At 43.4% G+C, this 20,606-nt stretch overlaps 1 protein-coding gene across 1 annotated transcript in view; it reads right to left on the bottom strand.

Moving 5' to 3' along the window:
* The window catches only part of SORL1 (sortilin related receptor 1), a 162,934-nt gene that overhangs the window by 22,080 nt on the left and 120,248 nt on the right, over nucleotides 1–20,606 (bottom strand). Inside the window, exons 28-38 of the mRNA XM_081281228.1 lie at nucleotides 20,406–20,537; nucleotides 19,267–19,398; nucleotides 18,284–18,418; nucleotides 17,309–17,464; nucleotides 14,625–14,774; nucleotides 6,477–6,608; nucleotides 5,683–5,809; nucleotides 5,380–5,549; nucleotides 1,931–2,043; nucleotides 1,626–1,730; nucleotides 799–871 (exon numbers count right to left, since the gene is read on the bottom strand). Of these exons, the coding sequence (XP_081137354.1) occupies nucleotides 799–871; nucleotides 1,626–1,730; nucleotides 1,931–2,043; nucleotides 5,380–5,549; nucleotides 5,683–5,809; nucleotides 6,477–6,608; nucleotides 14,625–14,774; nucleotides 17,309–17,464; nucleotides 18,284–18,418; nucleotides 19,267–19,398; nucleotides 20,406–20,537 (1,425 nt within the window). The remainder of the gene's footprint in view (nucleotides 1–798; nucleotides 872–1,625; nucleotides 1,731–1,930; nucleotides 2,044–5,379; nucleotides 5,550–5,682; nucleotides 5,810–6,476; nucleotides 6,609–14,624; nucleotides 14,775–17,308; nucleotides 17,465–18,283; nucleotides 18,419–19,266; nucleotides 19,399–20,405; nucleotides 20,538–20,606) is intronic.

Below are 20,606 nucleotides of genomic sequence, written 5' to 3' on the forward strand. Positions count from 1 at the left end.
AACCCTCAGATGCTTCAGTTCACTTACACACCAACACTGTTTTCTTTGATACTAGTGACAGAGTGGAGAAAACAGACCAGAACTCCGTCCTCATGAGGCACACATGCAAAATGACAAGCCAGCCACCCCAGCAAGCAGAGAAACCCAGTGGGTCACACGTGGCTCAGCCCAGAGGGTAGCGTGTAGCATGATGGTTAAGAAAGAGCACAGGCTTCAGAGACAGGCATGTCAGGTTCCAGTCCCAAGCATATCACTCACTGATTGTGTGGCCTGCGGGAAGTGACATCCTCTTTCCACTTCTTGCCTAATCTGGTAGCTGTTCTAAAGGATCAACTAGGTGAGCTGATGTACACAAAAGAGTGCACACTCAGAATGCCCAAGGTCAGCCCTAATGCTAGAAACCACCATTGACAGTTTGTTGGTGTGAGTGGGAGAAGTCGCAAACCCCAGCGTGGACCCTTCTTTAAGACACCACAAACGAACATGTACAGAACCATCTCCATCTTTAGTGAGAAGGAGGACTCCTTCTATTTAGCTATTGTACATGTTCATAAAAGGATGGGCCTGCTGGCTTTGGAAATCCCTTCAATTCTAGGAGGAGAAATACACTCAATAGTTATGTAAAAAGACTTCTGCTATCTAAAGCACCTGGAGATACCCAGATGTGTGCATGTGCTGGGGAGAAAGAAGCTGTGTGAAGTTTTCTAATCTATGCTGCTCCTTTCCAGTCATACTGAAGGTCATTTCCAAAGGGCTCCTATCTTCTCTAAATCTGCAAATGCTGGTAGAATCATTTACCTTTTCCTTTTATGGTGGTAATGGATTTAGAATCGCTCCAGTTTCCTATTCCACGACTAGTCACCGCAGCCACCTTTTCAAATTAGAGTGTGAATTAGTATGAAATAAAGGCAATAACACCATATGGCAAGAATTCTAAATGAGCTAAAGGGGTGAAATTTTGGCAATGAGGGTGGAAAAATTATATAGAGAGTGACCTGTGAAGTTCAGGGGTCCCAGCAATTGAAATGAGAGGGGGAAGAAACAAAGGGAAGGAGCCTGGGCAAAGTAAATCATGATAGTCCCAAGATTATAAAATTGCTCTTGATAGACACATGTCAAGGTTTTTCTAATGGCCAGTGTGTATGTATGGGTATCCAAGTTCTAAATGCACAGATATATAAAAGGGGTATTGGGGAAATTAGTACAAGGGGGTTTCTGGAGGTTGTGCATGTAATGGTCTCAAACATGCTTTACACAAAAATCTCTCTCTTTTCTGTTAAAGGGAACATTACATGTCATAAGAACCTCACAAAATCAGTTTATAAATGCCATTTATCAATAGCTCTGCCTCACCCTGGGGCTAAAGATAAGCAGAAAAGGGTATGTGCAAAAGTTATAGGTGCTGGAAAGCTAGCAGAAAATCTGGTTACAAGCTGGGAAAGCCGCATTGCCTAAGTGCTTGATTATCTGTGGGAAGTCTGCTTCCCTCCTCAGGACAAGGAGCTGGGTATTTTATGGACTAACAATACGCACTCTTAAAAGTAAGCACGGAGTGCTCATGAAATGGAGACATGTCTCTAGTTTCCAAGACTGACCAGAGGGCCAGGACAGCTGTGAATACTCACTCTGACGGTGTACAGAACGTTGACCAGTAAGTTCTTTATTTCTGTAGAGTTACTAGCAGCTCTCTGGGAGGCCCACATCTTAGAACCACTTCTGCTGTATTCTACCTAAAATGAGAAGGAAAAAATGATTAAAAATAACCAGAGGTCTAGAACACCCTGTTATCTTATAAAGTGGCAGGTCAGGAAAGGGGAAAGTGGGGTACCAGATGTTCTGACACGTGGGTCATTATCCACAAAATTATGATAAATCAACGCAGAAATCTCTATCACCCTGACACCCATATCCTCTCCTGGAAGGTACTTACAATGTACTCACGAATGAGACCGTGGGTGTGGATGGGAGGAGTCCAGTGGCCAACAATCACACCTTCTGCTTCCCTGTGGAGTGATAGCTGGAGATTTCGAGGGGCATCTGGCACTATAAAAAGAGGCAACTTGCAAGTCAAGCTATCCCTGTGTGCAGAAGACATAATCTCATACACAGATCACAAGAGTCTCTGGAGGGTGCAAAAAACTACTGCAAGTGCTAAATGAATTCAGTAAAGTTGCAGAATACAAGATCAACATACAAAACTGGTAGCATTTCTTCAAACCACCAACAAACTTGCTTGAAAAGAAATTAAGAAATCAATCTCATTTACAATAGCAACCAAAAATTAATAGATAAATATAAGAAATAAATTTAACTAAGAAGGTGAGGTGAAAGAGCTCTACAATGAAAGCTATAAAATACTGATGAAAGAAACTGAAGAGGACACACATGCACGCGTGCACACACACACACACACACACAGAGACATTCATGAACTGGTAGAATTAATATTGCTAAAATGAACATACTACCCTAAAGCAATCTACAGATTCAGTGCAATCCCTATCAGAATACCAACAATGTTCTTCATATTAAAAGAAAAAAAATCCTTCTAAAATTTGTATGAAGTCATAGAAGATCCTAAGTGGCCAAATGTACACACACACATACACCAAAAACAAACAAACAAACAAACAAAAAACCCACAAAGCTGAATGCATCGCAAAGCTTTAGAAATCAAAAGAGTAAGGCACCAGCATAAAGCATAAAGAGAGACACACAGACCAACAGAACACAGAATCTAGGAGTGAGTCCACATATTTACACCAACTGATGTTTGACAAAGGCCCCAAGAACATACAATGAAGAAAGGATAGTTTCTTCAGTAAATGGTGCTGGGAAAACTAAATATTCATGTGCAGAAAAATGAAACTGGATTTCTTTCAAAATATATATATATTTTTTTTTGAAAGATATATATATATATATTTTTTAATGTCTGAAACAGATCCAAGACTTAAATGTAAGATTCCCCAAACTATGAAACTAAAAGAAAACACAGGGGAATACTTTAGCACAATGGTCTGGGCAAAGACTCCGTTTTAATAATATGACCCAAAAAAACACTGCCACAAAAGTAAAAATTTAGTAGGTTACATGTCTCATTTGTCAAAAAAAGTAACGATAAAAATCTTCTACGGAATAAATAAATAATTATTAGAGTGATGGGACACCCTATTCATCCAACAAGGGAATTAATAGTCAGAATACACAAGGACTTCAACAATTCAAATGCAAAAAAAAAAAATCTGATAAAAAATGGTCAATTAGACATTTCTCAAAAGAACATATTCAAGTGGCCAACAAGTAAATTTAAAAAAAAAAAGCTAATCTCTAATCATCAAGGAAATGATAATCAAAATCACAATGACATATCATGTTACCCCAGTTAGAACGGCCATTATCAAAAAGACAAAAAATTTAAAATGCTGGCAAAGATACAGAGAAAGGGTAATTCTAAGCTGCTGGGGGGAATACCACAAATCAGTGCAGTCATTATGGCAAACAGCATAGAAGTTTCTCAAAAAAATTACCAACAGAACTACCCCAAGATCCAACAAGCCCACTCCTGAGGATAAGCCAAAGAACAGGAGCGAATCAATATGTCAAAGAGGTTCCCACACTCCCGGGTTCACTGCACACTATTCACAACATACAAGATATGAAACCAACCCAGAAGCCAGGTGAGGAATGACTGGATAAAGAAAACATGGTTTGTACACACACACGCACACACGCATACACAATGGAATATCATTAAACCACAAGAATGAAATTCTGAAATAACAACATGAATGAGCCTGGAGGACATTATGTTAAGTGAAATAAGCCAGGCACAGCAAGACAAATACTGCATGTTCTCGCTTACATACAGAAACTGAAAAACTAAAAACCTCATCTCCTAGTGGCAACCAGAGGCTGAGGAGGATGGAGGGTGAGGGAAAGATGAAAAGTGGTGAGCAGATACACAGTGCAGCTGGACAGAAGGACAGCACAGCAGGGTAACTGTGGATAACGACGACTAACTGAGTATTTCAAAACAGGTAGTAGAAGGAGACTAAATGTTCCCAACACAAAAAAATGACAAATGTCTGAGGTGACGGATAAGCTACCATCACCTATCATATAATATCATTACATATTATATACATGTATTGAAATGTATACCCCACAACTATGGACAATTAATCTTGTACAAATTATATTTTAAAAGAGAGTTAACTTCCGAATCACATAGTGGTCAGCTAGAAGAATTTTTCTGAGCTTAAAACAAAAATAAGAGGGAATACAGATTGGTAGTTAAAAAAAAAAAAAAAAGAAAGAAAGACACTATAAATAGAAAAAAGACCAGTAGAATAGAGGAAAGGAAAGTGAGTGGGAGAAGGGAGGGAAAGAGGAAGCACTTAATACTGAATGGGAGAAAATTGTATTCTATGCTTATATGTCAAAATGAACCTCAATATTATATATAATATTATATACTCTAATTAAAAAAAAAAAAACACATTATGTCCCAGAAATACAAAAAAAGGAAAAAGAAGGAATCTTTTTCCTTCTAGAAAAAGAAGGAATCTAGGTACTGAGACCTACCCACTACGAAGTCTGTTAGCTTATTTTCTGTACTTTGACAAGATACATTTCCTATTCTTCCAGATTGCAAGGTATGCTGTCCACACATCAGATCAGGGCTCAGTCGAGCCCGATGGTCACACATCCACAGGGCTGCAGGATGGGATCACCTGGCAGGCCAAGTCACCACTGCCCTGGACTTCAATGCTGTGATCTTAATTGTCAATGACAGCCCCTGCTGCCTCAGCCTCCCATACCACAGAACAGACCCATGGGCATGACTGTCAAGGAATAAGACTAATTCTAACATCACAGAAATTCTACATCCAAATGAATATGGTCACCACCACAACAGACTCCTTAATGAGTGATATGTATTCAAGATACTTCAGGCAACAGGGAAAATGAAGAGAACAAGCAGATCATCACCAAGTGCGCTACTCTGAAAGGAGAAAGCAGGGAGCTCTCTCAGAAACATGATTTTGGCAAATTTCTTTAAAGCTTAGTCACAAAACTACTGACATGCCTCGTATTTCAATGACGATGAGGTCCTAAGCAAGGGAAATGACATGACAAGAGACACAAGAGGGCAATGGTGGAGAGAATCCTATCTTAGGGTGCAAGAGCACCCTCTGCCATGCTAAGAATAAATGTTAAACAGCTCAGGCAAGACCACAGAACTTAGCCACAAGACTTCTGCACAGATAAGGCACAGGTAAGTATGTCTCCACATTCCTGAGCATCCATGGGAAAACCTGTTCAACATCCCACATGAGGTCTTGTAATTGCCACAAAAATAAGATTATAACTTACACCCTTCTGGAGTCCGCAGGGTCACAAAGTCATTGGTGTTGTGCGCCTTGCTCAGACATTGAACCTGTACTTTAACTTGATATGTGGTGTCAGGTTTCAAGACTTTCAAAACAGTGTTCGTTTTGTTGCTGTGAGTCTCCAGAGTCTTCCATATGCTCTCTCCAACCACCCTGGCCAAAAGAACAAAGATAGTGTCTCAGCCAAGTGGCATGGATGGCTAATCAAGAGCCCCAGAATGATTATCACAAGAGAATTTACGGATCATCCAGTGGCAACAAGGACCATGGCAGAGATGGGACCCACCTGTAGTAGACAGTATATACACAAGAAGCAGATGGCATTTTTTTGGGCCGCATCCAGGTCAAAGTTACATCCCCAGAGAAGTCAGCTGTCCACTGAAGATTCTGTACTTTGTATACAGTTAACTCATCTGAAGAGATAAGGAGTAAAGTTATATCTTATAAATTCTCAAATTTCAAAGAACCCCGGCTTTAAAGCAGGGCTGCTGCATTCTAAATTGTCAGGAGATCACAATCACTAACTGAAAAGAAATTCCAGAAAATATAGCTCACACCTCCCTCTACAATCTTCCCTAGGGTTCCCATATTTCCAATCATGGTATTGTTCCTGGAATTTCACCTCCTTCCTGCCCAAGGCAATTTAAACTTGATTCTAAAAGAGAACATTGCAAGTTCATGGACAATGCCATAGCAGAATGTACCACTAAATACTCTCCAGGGAGGACTGAGTTAACCCCATCAGCGGTTTGAGGCTCTGAGAAAGCAGTGGAATATCAGCAAAAGGCAAGAAGTCTGTTGAAGATAAATCCAAGACCAGCCCCTTCACCAAAAGGTAGGAGGTAGAGGGAAGTTATATCAGAGATGGGCCAGCTCACTTGGTGCCACGAAGCGGGGCACAAATCCATTTCAGTTCCAAATTCTGTTTTGTGTTTTGCTGTGCTGGGGATGGAATTCCAGGCCTTGCATATGCTAGGCAAGTGCTCCACCACTGAGCTGTGCCCCAACCCTCATTTTCAGACTTAGGGAAAGTTCTAGAAGCTCCAAGCTAGAAGCACCCACAGTGTGCAAGTTACTCACCACTGCAGGCCGCCTCGTCACTCTCATCCGAGCAGTCCAGGAAGCCGTCACAGCGCTCCGAGAGTACAATGCAGGCCTCACCATCCTCACACTTGAACTCTCTGCTCATACAGGTCAAGGTGCTGTGTGTGGCTGAAACACAAAGAGCCTTCCTGAACCTGGGGAAGGACCAATTTGCACCAAAGGTCCAGGTTCACCCATGGTTAGAAAAAGTAGTTTGAATTCTTTCAGCTAATCAACTTCTGCTTCAAAATACCTTTCTGTAATGTGGAGGAGAATGTGCACCGGTGCCATTGCACCATCTGATTCATTGTTAACAACTGGATCTCCCTTCAGGAAGGATGTGAGACTTGGAGGCAAACTAGGGTTTAAGTCTTCATTCTGTGTAAGCTTGAGCAAGCTGCTTAATATCACCAAAGTGCAGTTCTCCTATGAAAAGTGGGTGACAATTCTACAGCTATTGTGTCTGCAGGGAGCTAGTGAGATCAAGCACCTAAGTGGTTCCTGGCAGGTACCAACAAGCTATAGCTAGAACTCCACAATACTAATTACTCTGTTCTATTCTTAGATCCTAGAATGACACTCTGACTTCTGGCTTGAGTAATAAAAATAATGAGATGTATCACAATAATGTTGAGAGGTGTGCCCACTTGATGAAGTATTTTTAATTGTATAAGTTTCAAAATATTTTCATAGAAAAAGAAATAATGCAAAATAAAGGTAAAGTCAGTTAAGAGTTATGTAACTATAGCAGGCTACTAACCAAAACTTCATCTTCTCTCCAGCATGGAAGGCTCTAGAAAGGCAGTGATAACAATGCAATTGCAAATGACACTAAAGGAAGAGTAAAGGAGGGAATGGCTATGGGGAGCAAATCTGCTGCCCAAGGATGATCAGGGCCAGGCCCAGATGCAGGTACTTCAGGCCTTCATTATCCAGACCCAAGCTGCCTACCCCAGCCCAGACAAGGAAGGGCTATGCCAGAGACCCAAAGTCAGCACCTAAAATTAACCTTGCACTTCCAAGTCAAAGACTTTCACATTCTCATTCCTGGAACCTGCCGGTAAGTTACTTTGCTTAGCAAAAGGGACTTCACAGATGCGATTAAATAAAGGACTTTGATGAAGGAAGTCCGACCTGGATTTTTAGATGGTCCCATGTAGCCACATGGGTTCTTCAAGGTGAGACCCTTTCCTGGATGTGTCCAGAGGCAGATTTGTAAAGACAGTAGGAGGGTCCCAGAGATCCAGCGCTGCTGACTCCCAGGTGGAGGCAGAAGCCATGAGCCTCTAGAGGGCAGCCCCAGAAACTGACAAAAGCAATGAAACAGATTCTCCCCTAGAGCCTCCAGAGGAACTGCCCTGCCATCACCTTGGTTTTAGCCCAGTGACACCGTGTCAGATTTCAGACTCAGATAACTATCAGAAAATAAAAGTGTTGTTCCATGATACTCTGTCTGAGGTAATTCATTACAGTGGCCGGAAAACCGATATGCACTCCAGCCCCTGTGTTTGTCCAGATCTTATGTTGGGATTCTATCTTGGTTTCCTGAGCCCGGACTATAACTTCTCCATTGGGATTCAGGAACAAAACTCGTGGTAGCTCTTACCCTCCATCCCATGTGCAAATAAATACATGCACTCTACCATACATGACTATACCATTTATATCAACATGATGACCATGCCTACACTCCAGGTTAAAAAAAAAAAGCTTCATCTAAAATAGTTTAAATAAATTTCTTTAATCACACTCTCTAAATTCTATTCCAGGGTATTAATAGAAAAAGAAATTACCAAAAGGACTTCTCAGTCACTGTAGTCATCTAAGAGCAAAGAATCAACAGCAGTAATTCTTTAACAGTCTCCTAGGGAACTTCTAAAGTGTACAGACTCCTGGACTTGCCCCAAACCTCCTGTAGCAGAGCATAGTAGGAGCTCAGCAGATGAAGTATTTAAAAGCTCCCGTGTGAATCAGGAAAATTGGCCAGAACCACTGCTGGCCAGAACCTCTGCTGGCCAGAACCACTCTTTGAGAAAGAGGTAGAGAAATTGCATAGTGTTCATAGGAGAACCACCAGTATGGTCAACAGAAATGGATAAAGGATCCAGGAATATTTTCTTAGAGGCAAAAAGATATGAGGATTGCCAGGGAGAAAGGTAGTGAGAGCAGGAATGGAACACTTAACAATTGTTCTCAATTGATGAATTTTCATACAAAAGAATTAATAACACTGCATGAGTCTCTAGGATGGTTTCAGCTTAGTACTTGCTTTAAAAAAAAAAAAAAAAAAGCTAATACAGTGCAGTGGTCCCACACCATTTGCAGGAGATTGGCTGGAGGATCCCTGCAGACACCAAACTCCAAAGATGCTCAAGTCCCCTATATAAAATGGCACAGTTTGTGCATATAACTCACACACATCCTCTTGTATACGTTAAATCTTCCCTAGATTGCTTATAATACTTATTGCAATGTAAATGCTTTGCAAATCAGTATTATACTGTTTTGTTTATAGAATAATGACAAGAACCAAAGTCTATACATGTTCAGTATAAATACATTTTATATATGTATGTAAATACATATTTTTTTTCACTCCACAATTATTTAAATACACAGATACAGAATCTGCAGATACAAAGGGAGAAGGGAACTACAAAAACCACTTATGAGGCTTTTCACAAACTATAATCCCACACTTTAAGAAAATCATTGTATTACAGAAATCTATTACACACTGAGCTGAAAATGGTTTGTCTTGGGGGGTGGGGGCGGGTGGACAACTGCATTCCATATACAAGCATACTGGAGTTCTACAAAAAAGTTGAAGAACCACTGCTGTAACAGTCTCAGGATCCCAAGACAGACTTCACCCTCCCATGCACTGAGCATTAAAGGAGGTCCTGCAGGCATCAGGAACTGCTCCAGGCACTAAGAACATGTATAGGAAAGACAAGGCACCTACTGTCGAAGAGATTATCTTCTCTTGAGAGAAGCTACAAACAAGCCAACCAACAAATAAGTCATTTCAGATAATGTAAGAGCCACAAAAGAACATAGAGTAATGGTGTCTGAGTTAAAGGGGCAGGCAGTGACGCGCCACTTCATACAGGACAGTCAGAGAGGGATACTGCTCAGAAGGGGACCACTTGGAAAACACAAGATTCCCATCACAGACGTCTACCACTTGATAAGAATATGCGAAAACTATTGCCAACAACAGCTGAGTAGGATTGTTAAAGATGTTTGAGGCTTCCTTATAAAATATATCTCAAAACTCCAAAAGCAAGAAAACCCAGATTTGAGATTCTGGAAATAAGGTTGCCATTAATCTCTGCAAATTCTTAAATGATTATTAAAGAGATGGTGGATGGGCACTTAGAACAGAAGTAGTGGCCAGCAGGGGCCAGCTTCTCTGAGAGGAATCATGCCACACTCAAGCCATTTTGTTTTTGATAAGGTGATCGGATTAATGGATTTAGGAAAATTATGGAGACAGCACATCTTGATTTTAAGACCCTGAATTAAGCAACATCCTTGTGAATAAGACAAATTTGAAACAGCCTGAAAACACAGATTTAAAGAATGCCAATTAATAGGTTACTATCACCAGGAGGAACATTGTAGGTCTTTGCCTCTTTGTTGGTTATTTTGAACATTCACTTTGTCATATGATCTCTTACTTGGCTCAGATGTTCTATCACTTTGGTGAGTGTGGGATCAACCTGCTCTGCTCTTTGAATATCCCAGAGGCCCACTGCATTCATTATTTTAACATAAGTGTAGACTTTTGTACTAAGTCCTGTTTGATTTCTCTGTTAGGTTTGGTGTATTCTTCTCTGATAAAATCTCTACACACTTAATTGGGTAAAAGTCTTTTCCACAGACCACCATCTATTTTTGTGAACTTTGGTAGTCATCTTTTATTTGGTAAATTATGAACTGGTATAAGTTTGTAATGTTCATGTATATTGATTGTGGCAAAGTTGTACAGATTTCTATATTTTGGATGAGAAATTTTTCTTCTCTCTATAATAAATTGTTTCTTATCTTGGCATTTAAAAAAAAAACCTCTCTATACAGACATCATGGCAGAAAGATCATGACCTTCTATCTAAATAAATATCCCAGTCTGGTACTGACTGGAAGACTCTCTTAGAGCCTCAATTTTCCTATCCCTACAATGGAGACAATACCAAAATCACAAGGTAATTAACAATTAAGTGAAATAAATATATAATTTACATGAGAATAATGGAAGGTACATTTCCCTTACCAAGTGTTCATTTTTCTTTTTGAGTCCTGATTATTTTACCAGAAAATAAATGCTTTTGTTGACTCTGCATTACCTGCAGATGTAACAAGCATGCTTTCCAAATTTTCATCCAATCTAGTAATGACCTTTTAAATAGAGTAGGGCCATTTACAAAGAATCAGAAATGATTCTAACAGCAAACAGAGCAAAGTAGCAGCAGCCTGAAGAAGACTGCTTAGGATAAAGCAAAGAGAAAAATAAAAAAAGATCCCCAAAAAGGTAAGAAAGCAGAAAGGCATAATAATGAAACAAATACAAATAAATAAGGCAATAGAATCAAATCTTCCTGGTTCCCAAGTTCCACGTGACAAGAGCAGGTGCAATGATATACAGGGGTTCTTCCCCCAAAAGCATCTGAATTTATTCAGGTCCTGATCACTGACCAAGAGCAGAAGGTTAATAATGGGATCCTTCACAGCTTCCAAGAAAAAAAGCAAACCAAACAAACAAAAATCACCCTAGCTTGCAAATTGAAAAAGTGGAAAAGTCAAAGGGTATTTTTTGAAACAAAGACCCCTAGGAAGCAACTTATCAAACTCCCTGACTTTTGGACAAAGAAAGGCTCCTTCAGACAGCCAAGATGAAAGCAGAGTGACATTCATGAAAAAGAAGGAGGCGTGAACAAAGAGGGCCTCATGACCCCTGTAGAAAAAGTACATTTAGGAGAAAAATCTATTTGCTGTGAGAATAAATACGTTTGACACGTCAGGCTAAATCTCGAGACGATTTTTCTCTCAGGTCAGGAGCCTGTCAAGACCTAAAAGGACATGGTGGAATCTGTCTCCACATGCCCATAGCTACAGAGCCTGTTAAAGGAGACCACAGAGTGTGAAAACTGGCGAAGGCTCATGAGGGGCTAGGTGCAGAGGGTCTCCAGCAAGACTGACTGCTGATACAACATGGGAAGGGCAACTCCTCCCGGCTGCTGGCCCACATGCCTCGCTTCCAACCAAGATGCCGAACACCAGCCCTGACTCCAGTGCCCATCCTCCACCCCTCGTGGTCCCCGGCCCCACAGGGAAACCTGCCCATGCCCCACCCAAGCTAGCATCAGCCTATAGTTTCTTCTCTGGACAGTTTCTCCTCTCCTCCTTCTAGTTTCGCCTCTCTTCCTTCCTGTTGATCTCCACAGCCAAGGACTCATGGCTGCTATGAACATCACCTCCAATATACCAACGTGCCTTCTTCCTTTCTCACCTCACAGCCCCATCACATTGGCTGCCTCAGTAGTCCCTGGCCTCCAATCTCACCTCCCCTTCTAAACCATTTCTCTCATGATGAAGTCCAAGTGATTTAAAATACAAACACCACTCCCTAAAATAATTAATGGTTCCCTGTGACAGGGGATAAGGGGCCCTAAGCATGGCCGTTGTACCCAAGTGCCCGGCTTGTCTCTATGTACTCACCATTTTCCCTGCCCATGGCCCTCTACAGAGGTGCTCCCAGTGTCTCTGAGCCTCTGGGTATTCATGCTGTCTCCAGTGGCTGGGATGCCCACCATCTGCCACCTTTCCCCACTTTTCTCCATTAAAACTCTGCATTGGCACACTGTAGTCCTAGCCACTCCGGATACTGAGGTAAGAGGACTGCCTGAGCCCAAGAGTTTGGGACCAATCTGGGCAATGTAGTAAGACCCCATCTCCTAAAAACAACAAAACTGGCGCTGAGGTTGTGGCTCAGCACTAATGCGCTTGCCTTGCATGTGTGAGGCTCTGGGTTCAATCCTCAGCACCACATAAAAATAAACAAACAAAATAAAGGTATTGTGTCCATTTACAACTGAAAAAAAAAAAAAAGGTTTAAAACAAAAACAAAACCTGCTCCTTAGACATTATCATCCCTTTCCTGACCAGCTGCCACCTCTCTGGAGGATGATCAGGTCCACTCTGAACTATGCTGGTTCCTTGGAGATGCTTTTGCTACTGCCCACCTTGCACTGAAACACAGCTGCTGATTTGTGGTCCTCCCACCAGACTGTATCCCACAGTTGATCAGTGCCGGCCACATCGTGCATGATCAACCAATTTTCATCCCGCCAGACTGAAGATTCTGAAGACATACAGTCCCTCCTCCTAACCAGACTCTGCAGGGAAAGCCTAGTCAGGCACCCTGTGGGGAAATGTGCTACAGAGACAGGAGGGATGGCCAATTCCCACTTCCCTTTCTTCCCAGCCTCACTGGGAAAAATATCTACAAAGGGCAGGTATTTGGCAAACTTTTGTAATGCTAAGCATGAGAAAGTTCTCTTTTAAAAGGATGAGTTCTCAAGCTCCCCTTCCCACTGCTCTTGATTCAGCAGACTGAGGTGGGATCACTAAATGTTCATTTTTTAATCTCTCCATGTGATCCCTCTAAGTTACATAAATTTCTTCACTACTGAATTAGAGAAACTAAGGGATAACTATCCTTCTCTGCCTAGACCCTAATCCATTTTGAAATGGTAAGATTTGATAGGGTTCCATTTGGGGGCTCAGTTTTTCATTAAGGAATCTTCATTTTAAGAGGAAAAAGTGAGATTAGAACAGGGATCAAAAAAGAATGGAGAGGCTGGGCTCAGTGGTGCACACCTGTAATCCTAACGGAGGCTAAGGAAGGAAGATCACAAGTCCAAAGCCAGCCTCAGCAAAAGCGAGGCACTAAGCAACTCAGTGAGACCTTGTCTCTAAATAAAATACAAAATAGGGCTGGGGATGTGGCTCAGTGGTCGAGTGCCCCTGAGTTCAACCCTCAGTAACTTCCACTCTGCCACCAAGTTAAAAAATAAAAAAAGAATGGAGAGCTCGCTGCTGGGGTCAGGGCAGGAAGGCTCTGTAGATAGATAGGAGGGACTTTGCCATTCTCTTCTAGGTTCACCAGGGCAGAAGTCAGATGAGCATGAAGAAATGTTCTTTCTGGAAGTAAAACTACGTGACTGGCTGGGACACTGACTGTCTGCAGTCATGGGTGGATAGATGGAGGAGAGCCTGCAAAGCAGGAGGCCTGAGCTAGGGTAGCCCATCATCAGAGGCACTCCTCTTCAGTCACACCCCTCCAGGGCCATTACAGTTGTACCCATCAGGCCAAAGGTGGCCTCAGTGCAACCAGAGACCAAAAGGTATTGAACATGAGCTCATCTCTGTGTCTGACTTCTGACTTCACCCCCTGCTTCCTGTAGGCCATCCCTGCCAACGTGACACTTTGAACCTCAGTCTGTGCAAAAGCCAGTGTCTCTCCCTTCATCACCTACTCCAAGGAACCTCCCCGCAAGGAACAGGCACCACAGCCCATTCTGAACTCAACACACTGATACAGTGTCTATGTCATCTCAGAGCAGGCTCAGACTGCCTGGTCATCATTCCACATGTGGCCAGTATTCTCTGTCTCCAACTAGAATTACCCTAGGGGCGATGACTGAACCTCTTAATAAGGTGCAGAGGTAATCCCCCCAACAATGTAGTCTCTGTGCCTCACTTAACACTTTCAGAAGAATGAATGCAAATATAGAGGACATAGGCTGGATCCCTTGGTGTTTTTAAAGAGTTAAACATATCAAGCAGAAAAAGAAAAAAAAACTATTAATTTTTCTCACTTACTTAGAAAATATTTTTGTTAGATCTGTTCCTATTGTTTAAAACATCTCAGGCAACTTATTAGAAAGAATGTGGCTACCAGATGATATGATGTGGGTCCATGTAGCAAGCCCTTGGGGACGACATAGTCGCAACATGGGTACACAAAACTGCACTAACTCACACACATGGGTGTGTGCTGACCCAGAAACGAAGCAGGGCAAAGGGATATTTCACACTCTGGAAATCTGCCTGGGGCCAAAGCACTCCCAAACTACTCACGGCAGTTGTCCTCATCCTGGCCATCCTGGCAATCCCAGTGGCCATCACAGCGCTTCCAGTTGGGGATGCACTTCTTTGGTTGGTGGCACTCAAACTCAAATCGGTCACATCGCCCAAGCTGAGTGGGGGTGGAGACAGCAGTGACATTTGCTAGAAAAAGAGATTTTTAAAATTCAGTTCTCAGTATTATGCAAGCTGGCCAGTAACAGAGACAATTCAATGTGTTAGGAGAGCACAGTGCCTTAGGAATTGCAAAGGGAACCCGGAGAGACCCGTGTGTGCTCTGGACACCGCCACTTAATTTGCTCCCTCTCAGACCCTGACTAAAGACCTAGCTGAGAGATAATTTTAAGATCTAACCCCAAAAGGGTACAAATAATGGGAAAAAAGACAAAAGCAACAAATTTGGAAGCTGGGTACGGTGGCACATGCCTATAATCCCAGGGGCTTGGAAGGCTGAGGCAAGAGGATCCCAGGGTCAAGGCTAGCCTCGGCAATGTAGCAAGATGCTAAGCAACTTAGTGAGGCCCTGTGTTAAAATGAAAAACATGGCTGGGATGTGGTCCAGTGATTAAGCATCCCTGGGTTCAATCCTAGCTCCAAACAAAAAAAAAAAAAAAAAAAAGAAAGAAAGAAAGGGAAAAAATTGGGGAAGCTGGAAAGCAGACAGTGATAAGTGATTAAAGAGACCAGAGAAGGCCATAGCCTATCCCAAGCTGTCAGAGGAGAGAGCTAGGAAGCAACTAGGTCAACATCACCAACCCTCAAAAAGCTCACAAACTGGTCTAATGAGGAGGGAGAAAGGCAAAGTAAAGAAACTAACTAAGAGGAACTGTTTAAGAAGCAACTACAGGGTCTTGGGGATGTAGCTGAGTGGGACAGCACTTGCCTAGCATGCACAAGGCCCCAGGTTCCATCTCTGGTGAAGAAAAAAAGGATAGCTACACTCCCTACATCCTTCCACCCCAACAGCCCCATGAGACTATCACCCATACATCATCCCAATAACAGACTGGTGGGTTGTTATTTGGACAGAATGAAAACCAAGAGCTGTTTTAGACAGGCATAGTTGAGAACAAGAACATCTTACTGGTAAACTGAGGATTAAACCTACAGACAGCAAAATACGAAGACCTCACTCTCTTCCTGAGACCTCTATCAGTGAGATCTTGATCCTATTGTGCAGGCAGAAGATCGAAGAAATCTTCTCTGGGAACGCTGACCAGCCTCAGAGATAAACCCTAAAATTACCAAGGTCCTAGAAAGCTAAGCCAAGTAAACCAGGCCCCTTGTTCCTGAAGAAGATAGGAGTCATGGGAAGGCTCCCAAGTGGGGGAGAGCTGACTATCCACCTGCATGCATCTTAATAGAAGGCTGATGCCAGGAAGAAAAATCAGCTAGGAGTCTTCTACATGGAAGAGCATCAGGGAGCTACAGACAACCAAGAACACAAAAGCTGAATGAGACATAAAGCAAGGAACTTGCTCTTCTGATGAGTCAGAACTGGCTAGTTCTGGCCAGAGTTTTAAGAACCAAAATCAACTGTGAGAGAAGGATAATTCAATACATAGGTGGGAACAGTTAGAGACAAAAGGGTTTTTATGGCTTTTTAAATCCTTTTTTACAATTTGTTTTAATTTGAGAAGCACTTATGGGCTGCTATTTGCCTGTTGTTGTGGTAGACACAGGAGAAAATCCCAAGTAATTTACAGTATCATCCCCAAACAGGAGACCTGCCATTAGGAATCGATGCACAGCAGATCACAGTCAAGAACCCAAAGGACAACAGCTAAGTTCAGTGAGATCGGGCATCAGCTAAAGGAGTCTTGGAAGCTCTGCAGGGGTGAGGTTTGACAGGGAGAATCACATTGTACTTGTTTGAAGCAAGAATTTCAAGCTTTAATGAACTTTAGAATCATGTGATTATCTCCTGGGCTCCGTACCAGAAGTTCTGATGCTATGCATTTTATACACTGTAGGTGATTCCATTATAGAGGAGTCCTTGTGCCATACCTTGAGAATCGCTAACGACATATCAAAAACAGGGAAGCAATGGGATGAACAATGTCATCAAGGGGCAACCAGGAGATCAGCCACGGCAAGGATGATACAAAGTGCAGTTTATAAGTGAATCTGAAATAGACTCCTGCTTAGGGAAACTCGGCATCCTCACCCAGGCTCTGCCTGTGGTGGGGGGCCGGCACTAGATGGGGTCTCAAGGTGGGCCCTACCTACAGCAATGGTTTACGCATAGCTCTTCAGCTGCCTCTGTGCAGCCACTAGATGGCAGTGCTCACCCTTCTTTTAGAAGGACCAGCTCGACAACTATCAAGCAGGAAAATTGGGCCCTCTCCCCTGAGAGAGTAATATACACACAAAAACCTCCCTGTAATCCCAACTATAATTTCCCACAGAGAAGGAAGCAAAGGTTGCCTGCTGCGGTCGCGGGGAAATAAGGGTGGCTGGCCTTTTCCAGTAGGAAGTTCAGAGGGCAGTTACAGAAGATGGGATGCTCCCTTTCTGAGTTCCCATGGGTCTGATCCAGGGAAAAGCACTGAAGTCTCCCGGCCCTGGAAGCACCCTATTGGTGAGCAGCACAGGGCAGTCAGGCTATGCCTACACCGTGCTCCAGAACATCCTCGACACAGGAACAGGTACCACGGAGAGCTGAGACCAGGACTCACCAAGCGAGGGGCAGGCTTCCTCGTCGGAGCCATCTGCACAATCCCGGTACCCATCACATACCCAGGTGTCCATCACGCAGGCCCCATTGCTGCAGCGGAAGTAATTGGGCAGACACGTGGAGGGCCCAGGAGTTGGGGAGGGCAGAATATGTGAATCTGAGAAAAACACCAAAAAGAAAACCCAAAGTGTTACCAGAAGTTTGACCTCAGACTAAAATGTGTTCCAAACCAAATCCCCCTTTTAGCTGCACCAACCAAGAGAGGCTAGTGACAGTCACAGCTCTGTACTGCAGCCCATCTAAAAATCATTCATGATGCAGTGTCAGAACAGACGATATTTGTTTCCCCTCTGGTTAGTAGATTTACATACTGCTGTAGTGGATAGGAGCTAATGTTCAGATGGCCTTGCTTTTGTAGGTGTTTCTGAAAGCAAACAAAAGGTGAACAGCTGACTTGGAAGATACAGGACGGATAGAGAATTCCTACCAAGGCCAAACTGCTCTAGTTAATTCATCACAACTACCCCAAGACTTGGTTTGGAGACAATGCCAAAAATGAAAGGGAAAGCATGCACCCCACATCAGTGTTCCTCAGAGGAATCACAGCCCAGGCAGGACCTGGGGACCTTGTTAAAATTCAGATTCCCATTCAGTAGGTGTGGGGGAAGGGCAGAGACTGAGGTTCTAACAAGCTCCAAGGAGATGTGAATGCTGCTGGTCAGCAGCAAGGCTCTGGGCATCTCATTGTGCCCTGCAAAATCAGGAATGAATAACCCTGGCAATAAAAACCAAGCACCCTGATTGCAAATGGGAGGAAAGATTGAAAACTCCTCAGGGTTGATTCTCCCAAAAAAAACCAGAAAAGTACAGAATAAGCCAGGCACTAAAGAGACAAAGTTATAATCTGTGCAAACAGGTCAACCTATCCTGCTGTGTCTCGGCTGTGGGGTTGACCCAGCACCCTAGAGCCTCTCACCTCCACAGTCCTTCTCATCAGACCAGTCTCCACAGTCGTTCTCCCTGTCACATTTCCATCTGTTTGGGATGCAGTGGCCATTCTCACAGCGGAACTGGAAGTAGCGGGAGCAGTTTGGGGCTTCTGTGGGGTTTTCTGCAGAGATCAACAATGGTATCAGTCATTTCTCCTGTACCACAGTGAGCACAAGCTCCACCTAGAGGCACTGTCCTGGATACCCATGTCCAGTGCCAGTGGCATTTCCCTCTCAAAAAAGATAAGGCAACTTTATGAACCCCAGGGGCAACAGAATATACCCATAAACTCACAGTACTCCATCTTCCCAGCTCCAAACTCATGACCTACATTTTTTCTTTTTGGGGGGTGCTGGAGACTGAACCCAGGAACACTCTGCCACATCTGCAGCCCTTTTTATTTATTTATTTTTTTATTTTTTTGAGAGAGGGTCTAAGTTGCTTAGGACCTAAGTTGCTGAGGATAGTTTTGAACTTGCGTTCCTCCTGCCTCAGCTTCCTGAGCTGCTGGGATTACAGGTGTGCACCACTGCACCCAGCGATGACTACATATTGTTATACTGAGAATGATCACCTGACATGTAATTCGGACCCTTTACCAAAGCAACAGTCTAACTATTGATGATAGCCCAATTGAGATGCTGTGGTCTATAATTTTTAGGGTAGTGGTGGCGATGACGCATTCTACAATATTTTCCACAATCCTTTACCCACTGCATTCTTTATATATATAATGTGGTCCTTGCAACTGAGCAAAGAAAAGGAAACATAATAAAAATTTCCCACATCTACTAGGTGTAAGTTCCCACTTCACTCAATTCTTCGTGTGGGGATTCAAGAGCTGGAGGTAGTTGCTACTGAGGAAGGAGAGGGCAAAGTGTGCAGGTGAGAATGCTGGCAAGCATCCCCTCCTTAGCCACAGGAGTCACCATAACTGCAGGGCTGGGGTGCGAGGAGGCTGATGCTCACCACAGTTGGCTTCATCAGAGTAGTCCCCACAGTCGTCCATCCCATCACATTTCCAAATCAAACTGATGCACACTCCATTCTGACACTGGAAACCGAACTCATCACAGACCTTGTGGAACTCGGGGTCTTGGGCTATATAAGGAACAAACACCCATAAAGTCCAGATTACTTCCATGTTGGAGAGGTCAGAGTAGGAGTGATGCTCAGAACGGGAGAGAGGAAAAACATCCTCTGCCAAGAGCCATTATTGTGCTGAAGGTTTCCGTGAAAGCAAAAGCCAAACCTGATCTTAACAGAGCACACATTCTATTTATCAATCCTTTATTGAGTACTATTATGGGCTGAGTTTATCCCCCCAAAATTCATAGATTGAAATCCTAACCCCTAATACTTTAGACAGGTGATTTTTTTGGAGGTAATGTCTTTAAAAAGGTAAGTTAAAATGAGGTCATCAGGGTGAGTCATAATCCAATACGACTGCTGTCCATGGAAGAGGAAGAAGAAATCTGAACACAGAAATGTAGAGAAGAAAGACCATGCAAGGACACAAGGAGAAGATGGCCACCTGTGAGGTCAAGAAAGGCCTCTGGGAAAACCAACCCGCCAACACCTTGACTGTGAACTCCCAGCCTCCTTCTTCCAAGAGAAAATGCATTTCTGTTGTCCAATTCACCCTGCATGTGGCATTTTGCCATGGCAACCTAAGCAAACAACCACAAATGCAGGGCACTCTGAGAAATAGGGCTATAGCAATGAATAAAGGAAAGTCCCTGCTCCTTTGACCCTTGCATGGCAGCAGCAGAGGCAGACAGTAAAATACAGTGTGCAATGTGGGGATGCATGCTGTGAGGACCTCTGGAGCACACAGCGGGCAGGGAGCACTACAGAGATTGGCATTCAATACAGACTGGCCAGAAAGGCCTCTGGTATAAGGTGAAACGGAGCCAAGACTGTGGGCATTCACCAGCCTCCTGTTCATACCTACACCAAAGCTAAAAGCAGCACTTCTGAAGCAACGAGGTAACTCTCAGAAAAGGTGAGCTCGGACACTCAGTCAGACCTGATACCCAGAGAGAGGCGTGTCCCCGGGCAGCCAAACCCCATGGCTGTGAGTGACCTCCCCCAGCTGCCCCACTCACAGCATCCTGCAAAGGTGGCATCCTCATCTGATCCATCACGGCACTGGATGATCCCATCACAAACCATGGAGTGGAACAGGCACTGCTGGCGGTTCTTACACACGAAGTCCATGAAGCGCGTGCAGAGGGGCTCTAAAAGGGAGCCAGCAAGGAGAAAGGGCCATGAGCACTGGGCATGGGCATCATCGCACACTGGCTCAG

This window comes from Spermophilus citellus (assembly GCF_964194105.1).
Source record: "Spermophilus citellus genome assembly, chromosome: 2".
NCBI classification, from domain to species: domain Eukaryota; kingdom Metazoa; phylum Chordata; class Mammalia; order Rodentia; family Sciuridae; genus Spermophilus; species Spermophilus citellus.